Source organism: Lethenteron reissneri, chromosome 27, assembly GCF_015708825.2.
Source record: "Lethenteron reissneri isolate LAM-NWPU_2019-01 chromosome 27, ASM1570882v1, whole genome shotgun sequence".
Lineage (NCBI taxonomy): Eukaryota > Metazoa > Chordata > Hyperoartia > Petromyzontiformes > Petromyzontidae > Lethenteron > Lethenteron reissneri.
Genome location: NC_083805.1, coordinates 5153889 through 5162295, shown reverse-complemented (window position 1 = coordinate 5162295; position 8407 = coordinate 5153889). Strand labels below are relative to the sequence as shown.

Here is an 8407-nt window from a genome sequence, read left to right as displayed (position 1 = left end):
TATTATTATTAAGAGCAATTAAGACAAAAGTAACGAGAGAGAATGGGTGGCCAGGCTAAAATACGAATGCTGATTATACAACACACATTTTAATTAGGATTTGAAATATACATTTGTATTAACGTACATAAAATAGGGATGACGGAATGTGTCATCTGTTTATTTACAGTGTATTTTAGGGATCGGTTTACCTATAGATATGTCTGTGGTCACGTGGGCACCAGGATTTAAGCCCTCGACAAGTGAAAAGCAGATTATAAACACGTCTGCAACGTAAAAAAATATTTGCCTTATTTTTAAGTTTGCCGAACAACTATGACTATCCACCCACGGATATGCAAGAGTTAAGCGCTCGTATTTAAATTCATGTTGTGGCCCGGTTTGCGAAGTGCAGTACAAACGTTGTCAATTAATCATGGGGGGTGGAGGGGAATGGAAATTCATGCAAACTATGGCATAATAAAATATATATTTTAACAAGGGTCAGACTAGCATGGGTTTTCTGTTCATTCATAACCCCAACCCTAAACATATACCGTGTTGGTCATATTTCTTGTGTTCTTAATACTACGTGTATTGAGCAAAGCATGCTCTTTACAAATGTACGTTGTTATGTGGCATTTTCTACGGCATATACCTGTACGATTAATTAAAAAATATCATTTTCATGGTTCGCGTTAGTCAAATATTTAATTGAAAGGTTAAACAATTCTTTTTAGACTATTAAACTAAATGCCATATGAATCTTCTCGACAAGAATCCCGAATTGTTTTCAGAGCGTTGCCTCCGACATAGGCGAAATACACAATACGTATTCATAATATAGATGTACGAAATTTAAACTGCCTTCCGCATAAAATCTGATCGTAAAAGTGCATCCAGTTTGGGCCTTATGGGAACCCAAGGCTCGCTTTGTACCGGTCCACACCGGGGTTTTAGTATCCGTGTTTTGTATTTATTGCATATGTATACTGCATAAGTTGTAGTGTGTTGTGTATGTATGTATGTTGAACTTCTTTCGCACACTATGGAGCCAAACGTGCTAATCGGAGGTGCGTAGGTGAGAGACTGGCTCTGGACAGCATTGTACAGTACTGGTTATTGTAACGTAATACACACAAATTAAACTTTGTTACGGACTTTTTTTCATGCCTTCGTTCACGGAAATGTAACTAAAGACGCATTTGCTAAATTTTAATGAAAGGCTGACCGTTCCAGTTTCGTTTCAATGTGAAGTATTGAAGAACTCAACCTATCAAGATAAACACTTGAGCCCGGAGTATGTTTTTAGGACAATAAAATTACTTTTCAGATGCCTGTGACTTGTATTAACTTTTCAAACAACACCCAGACACGTGTACAAAAAATGTACGATAAATGTCACCTTCATGTGAAGTTATCTTCTCCACGCTGCAATGTGATATCGTGACAAAAGACATGTGCTGAGTATTTGCAAATATAGATATATATTTTTTATAAGCCATCATTTTCTCCTGCCCTTCACGAAAACGACCGTCTTGTCTTGTTGACAGTCTGTGTTTTTTCTTCTCAAACTGAATGTGTTAAACTGTGAACACTATTGTTTGCACAATTGCATTGAAAGTAAAACATTGGAAAAGTCATAATTAGCTGGACTTTACTATTACCAGTGTCTGTGCATAAATCCGTATTCAATTGTACAATATTTGTAATCTATGGGCGGGAGGTGGAAGTATTTTAATAGCAAGTCAGGGAGGTTAGGGAAAGGCGAAATAAGGAAAATATCGAGTCACCGATTCTGTTGCTAAAGACATCACAGCATCGTTAGCACGACATACTGTATTCATAATCAAGTAGATCCGAGGGAAGGCAAGAGAAGCGGTGGTAGACGGTGGAAGAGTAGGCAGTAGCAGAGAAAATCAAAGCTTTCAGAGGCCACTATTGAACAAGAACAACAGGAAATTAGAGAAAATGGGGGAGGACCGTTAACACGTAGACTTTCGCGACCAATATCCATAATATAGGGTTTTTTTGGGGAGGTTAGATCGGGTAAATATAAATGTGTCATTAAACCCGCCACCACCCGACACAGCCAATTAGTAAGGTTTGTCATGTAAACAGCATGGATTTGCTCTCCAACACACCGGTGTACTGTACTAGCAACGAATTGGAATATTCTGTTTACATAACAAATCTTACTCATTGGCTGTGTCGGGCGGTGGTGGGTTTAACGACACATTTATATATTTACGCGATCTAACCCCCCCCAAAAAAAAACCTATATTATGGGGAGACCTTTGCTCAGCAGTGGGAATTTACAAGATAACAGCAGCAGCAGCAACAACAAAATCGTTGCGTCTTCCATCAGCATGGGTCCACTGTGAAACAAAGATGTCGCACGGGGTCTCCCACAGCAAGAAGGTAATGCACCCGAAAGAGCATTGCATGCAACTTGATGTTTTACCTACGTGACTTTACCGAAAAAACCTAAGACTATGAATCCTTGCAATCACGAAAGCTTCAAATCTAGAATGCATGCAACTTGTTTAGCTTTGTAAAATGACACCTTCGGTCAGAGTCTTCAGTGCCACCTTTTCCAACCGCGCGGCTGTGTGCGCTGGGAAGGCAAACACAAAAATACCCACAGCGGAGGTGGGGGAGGGTTGTCTTCCTCGTACTCCTTGTGCGTTTTGTTTCTGGAGATAAGATTGGAATCATGAAGAAAAGGTGTAATAATGCCCAAAAAAGTGTAATGATTGCGATCTGCAAAAATATTGCAATACATCAATTTATCAATAAGTGACTCGCAATCAATCAGAACCAACTCACCTCTTAAAATGTTTTTGCTCGCTTTTCAATGCAGGGAATGACCTCTTTAAAAAAAACACACACACACATACGCATAAAGCTGCATTTTAGAAAGGTAAATGTTTCTGATGATTTGTTTTGCATGGTGCCCATTCTTGTTTTCCTCGTGGTTCTCAGGTAATTATTAGCAGAATGATGAACATCTTCGAGTATAATTAAACAAAGCAATCTATTTGCAATAAGGGTTTGTTTTTGGTGACTTTGCTTTTGCTTTACATACCCCCCACCCCCATATTCAGCGCACTGCCCACGTAAATACTTTGTTAATCCATTAATTATATTCGTGACATATATTAAATCAGTTTGCTTGTCTAGGGATTTGAAACTATTGCCAAAAATCGGACAAAATGTTCCCAACCTTCTGCAACTATATTTTATATTTTTTTTATATTTAACCCTTGCATTTTTCCTCTACATGGCAGTTGCTGAAATAATAACTTGCATCAGAAATTCCCGGTTTGTTGAATGTGGTTTAAGATAGAGACGTCGCTCACAACCCGAGGTTTAGATTATTTGGCTGCGATACATTTCCACATTATAAGCCACTTCGTTGCGATATCATTTGTGACGAGGAAAAATAACTAATAGCAAAGTGGCCTTTGCCTGGTAAAATAAAAAATTGTTTAGTTCCACATTTATATGCATATTTTTTTTTTCCGTGATTTGCGTAACTTTCCTATACTTTGCACTGCTATCGGTTTTTGTGTTTTGGTGTAACGTTCTGACCCGCTCCTACTGGACATCTGTGAAATAGAGCTTCAGAAATCATCGGATTCTCCCAATATACATAAAAATTCGGATTATGATTTTTTATCCAAAAAGTCGATTTCATTTACAAATTCTCTGTTTGGGCTCACCGATGTCATTTTTTTAATTCGCCTCTTAAAAAAAATATACTCATTACCTTTACATTCTAACAGGCAATCTCTCTTGCTCCTCACTCGAGTACCAAATTTACCAATCAATTTCTCATCTGCTCCTTTTAATTACCTCTTAATTAAAAGTCACCCGTTACAACACTGCAGTGTGTTTCACCCAAATTGAGAATTAAATATTTTTGTATCATACATTTCGTACACTTGCTGCTATGTCCCTACGGTTTGCTATTGGGGCACATTTTAATTACCTTAACTCATTGCGGTTTTAGGGCCTCAATGCGAGCTGAGCAATTATATTTGATGTACTCTTGAATGAAAAAACTCTGTGTTTGATTACGAGAATAACTGTCACTTGTCCCTGTAAGATATTTAAAGATAAGAAATTGCCAATGGACAATAATGGTGACAGACGTGCAGCTGAACGTGAGGTCACGACCAAGCACCAATGGCTGCCTCAGAGATGGAATTTTGAGATCAGCTCATGCAGGAGCCGCGTCGAGTTGCCTCATTGCAGGATGGTGTAGGAAAACCTTCATCTAGCAGTAGCTGATGATGATGAGGAGTATAAACACATTCCTGCGGAGGGAGCTGGTAGGAACGTTGGGTTGCTCGGTTAATGGCCAGGGTCAACGGCGGCGTGGTGTATTCCGCAAATATGCCCGACTGTGAGGGCGGGCACAAGCCGGCGTGAGTAGGTTAAACGTTGAGTTTTATAAAGGCACTACGAGGTGACCAGCCCCTCCCCACCCAGCCCCACCCCTCCCACCCCCCACCCAGCCCTTCCCCACCCTCCCCACCCAGCCCCTCCCCACCCTCCCCTCCCCACCCAGCCACACCCTCCCCACCCAGCCCTTCCCTATCCTGCCCTCCCCACCCAGCCTCTCCCTCCCCACCCAGCCCCTCCCTGAACGACGGACGGACGGACACAATAATCCCCTGTGGGCTGGTGTAACCAGGAGGTTCCTACCAGTATAAGAGAGAACACTGCAAACATTGCTTTCACTGCAGACGCACTGGATGAAAGCCAGGTTGAGTTGAGGAATTTGCAACCTCCAGTGTGCTCCGGAAAACCGCCGATTGAGAGGGATGGTGTCGTCTCAATTTCATCGACGTTGAAAACGCCAGCTGGCAGCGAGTATCTCCTTGCAGCTGAAATGTGTGCGCTAACAGGCCACCTCGGCTAGCGCTCTGTGCCTTCTTGTCCACAACTATGTCAATCAGAAACCAAGCGCGGAACATTTCGTGCTCTCAGAATATATACTTGAGCGCTGAAAATGTGAATGGACGAAGGGCTCCATTGCTTCTCGCCTTGCTTCTTTGCGAGCCGTGGGAGTTGCATTTGCATGTTTTGTCACGCTGGTCAATGTGGGTCGATGAAGGGATGCGGGGGGAGGTGGGGGCAGAACTGGTTCTGCTATCACTCATCACTGCTTTTAAGGAATCCAACTCGAGCGACCCGGTTCATAGCACGTGTTTTGTATTCGTTTGTTGTCGTAACGTTCTGACCCGCGCCCGATCTGTTAAAAAAAAAAGCTTTACAGCTCGTCGGATTCCTCCGGTATGAATAAATCTGATTCTGATCGCACGAACCGCTGCGCCAACTGCTCCTGCCAGTTTGCTGTCCATGCCGCATTCTAAAAGTGAACGGTGGCGAAGGATAGGCCTTATTGTGTGGTTTCAATATCGGCAATATTCTTTGAAGACATGCCTATTTTTAAATCCTTTATATTAAGTTTACTTGCTTGCTTGCTTGCGCGCTTACGACCGTGCAAATCTTTCGGTCGTTTTTTAACCCACTTCCCGTGATCCAATCGAGCTGAAATTTTGCACACAGACTCGTTGTACGTGACAATTAATGTTCGTGAAAACAAAATTTCCACAATTTTCCACTTTTTAGGGGAAAAAAATTTCATATTTAATTTAAAATACCAATGTGATAAAAATGAAACTCTTACTCAAGAAAAACAGAAATGAATTATAAAATAAAACCGATGCCACGCATATCAAGGATTTATAGTGAAAAACTTTGTTTTACGGGTTAATTTTTTTTGAAGCATCATCGTGCGCAGTTCACTACGTTTGCTCGTCGCACTGCAGTTGGCGGCGATCGACGGGATGAGGCATCCAGTGATGTGAGTTCAATTCCGGGCGGCAGAAATTTTTTTATCAGGAAATCCGAATTAGTTTTTTGTTCCTCCTCACACCTCCCACCGCCTTCACCAACCCCCTCACTGACCAGCAGTATTGAAGTAAGGCCTTCATCCAGCAGTGGATTGAACAAGGGCTGGACGTTTCCATGTGCTGTTAGTTTCTGCTAATCAGCCTAACCACATTGCTTTCTTGCTGTGTTTAGATTTTGCAAGGGGTTTTTTTTGGGGAGCTTTTACAGATGACAAGGTGTGCTTGTTTAATAATTAAATAATCCGCGCGCATCATTAATTTTTCCCGATTAAGTATTTTAATGGTTTTCTAAAATTTTAATTGAGTGCCACAATTATCATGCTGTTGCTCAAAAGTCATATATCTTTGTTGAACTCCCTTCGCGCTGTACGAAGCCAACCGTGCTAATCACTTGGAAGAATCCTACTCTTAGTTCTTTCGGTAAAGTCACGTAGGTAAAAAATGAAATAAAAATTAATAAAAATAAAACAATGAAAATCACGGCGTTTCGGAGGCAACACAAATCTCCGTCATCAGGTGGGACCGTCACAGCCAGATTAGCTGCATCAAGTGACCTACGTGACTTTACCGAAAGAACTAAGAGTATGAATTCTTGCAGTCACGAAAGCTTCAAATCTAGAATGGAAGAATCCTCTTTTGTCCAGATAATTCCTCTCAAAGTATACTTTTCGGGGGAGCAGTCGGAGCAGACCGAATAGAAAAGGAGATATGATCAATGCCTCTAGTGATAAGTCATCATCATCATCGTCGTGAGCCATTGTTTGTCCGCTGCTGGATGAAGACCTTTCCACACCGCGAGGATATCTAATGGGTCTGCGATGCAGTAATCCATCTCGTTCTTGCACGTGAATTGATCTCATCACTCCATCTCCAGGATCGTCATCCTTTCGGGCACATGTCATTTGGAATGGCCATACATCACTATTCATCTCCTTCACATATAACCCTTTCTAGCAATTTGTACTTACCCGAGCCCGCTTGCTTTCCTTAACAGTAAATATTTTTTATTTGATTTCCGATTTTACCCTGATCGAGGTAAGTTCTCTTCCCATCTCGCTTTGCTTCTTTGCCCACTTTTGATCTTTTGTTCAGTTCCCTTTGTCGCGCTCTGTCACTGATTCAGTGCGGAACGATTGAACACTTCTCAAGGCACATAATTATGCTGCTTTCGTGATCAAGTTCAACTTTCAAAAAGTGCTACAGCATGCACATGCTTACTTCTTCAAATCGTGCCATTGGTTTCAGCCTGATCTACAGTGTTTAGCAATTGTGCCACTGCAACACATTTGTTCGGTACAGGTTTTGTCCATCGCTTTTGTTATGCCTGTATTTGAAAAAAATATAACCTTTTTTGTAATTTAATTAAATAATTGCCTGTAATTAATGGGGTGTTTATATTGACAAGGCTATCCGCAAATCTACGAGAGATAATACTTTGACCATTTAAATATATTTCTCCAATGTAATTGCACGAATTAAATTTGCGTAATTCTCTCCTCTGTTCACTCTCCTCTCTGCTGAGCCGAGACCAATTATGTTGCAATTTATTTCTGATAATTACGTAAACCATTTTCAACAAGTTGTTTTTTCCCCTGTCAGGTTCCGCGTGTTCTGCGTAAGCAATGGTTCAATTATGGAGGCGTCCTCTCATCCCCCGTGTGTCCGTCACAACTCATGCTCCTTTGCCATCCGAGTTGAACCCACCTCGAATTTCCAATCCACAGCTGCTGGGGTACTCAAGGCCATGATTTAGGTGCGTCGGTGACAGGGGGGGGGGGTGTGAACATACTTCACCGCGCTGGTTATTGTGGGTTGTTTAAGACAGTGCACGGATCTCTCACCTCTTGCTGAGTACCTGACTGGCATGATCGTCCCTATCCAGTACTTATTTATTTGTTACGACGCATTTAAGACACTCAAGATTAATTTTCCACATCAAGGCAGCTCCTTGATGTTCAATGAGTAATATATCTGAACGAGCTTGTTTGCCCGTCCAAGGACGGGTTTATATTGCTGTAAATCTGAATTATGAAATAGAAAAATTATTCAGCTCATGATTATTAATGAGGAGGGGGGCCCATGTGGGGTGACGTCACGCGCGGGACACACACACAGCCTTTTTTGGCTTGTTATATTAGTTGCTGCGTTGATTTCTTTCTTAGTTTTACTTTCCATAAAAAAAAGTTCAAAATGAAAGCTGATTTGCGTAAACAAATTTTCGTTTCCGCTCCGCCTTCTTCATGCGGAGTGACGTCACCCGATCATGATTATTAATGACGGTGGGGGGGGGGCTGTCGATGTGGAGGACCCCACCTGTTCATGATTATTAATGAGGGGGGCTGGTCGACGTCGAGTGACGCCACGCGCGTTACACACAGATATTCTTGGCTCATTACATTAGGTAATTTCTAGCCCTCTTGTCAATCTACCACTCAAGACAGGCCCGCAAGCGCGGTGTCTCTACGCAGAGGCTAAACTTCACAATTCATAAAGTGTGTATT

At 41.8% G+C, this 8407-nt stretch overlaps 1 protein-coding gene across 1 annotated transcript in view; it reads left to right on the top strand.

Annotated features, from left to right (window-relative positions):
- The first annotated feature begins 2370 nt into the window (after window positions 1-2370).
- The window catches only part of LOC133348266 (uncharacterized), a 67803-nt gene continuing 61766 nt past the window's right edge, over window positions 2371-8407 (top strand). Inside the window, exon 1 of the mRNA XM_061560986.1 lies at window positions 2371-2400. Coding sequence (XP_061416970.1) covers window positions 2371-2400 — 30 coding nt within the window. The remainder of the gene's footprint in view (window positions 2401-8407) is intronic.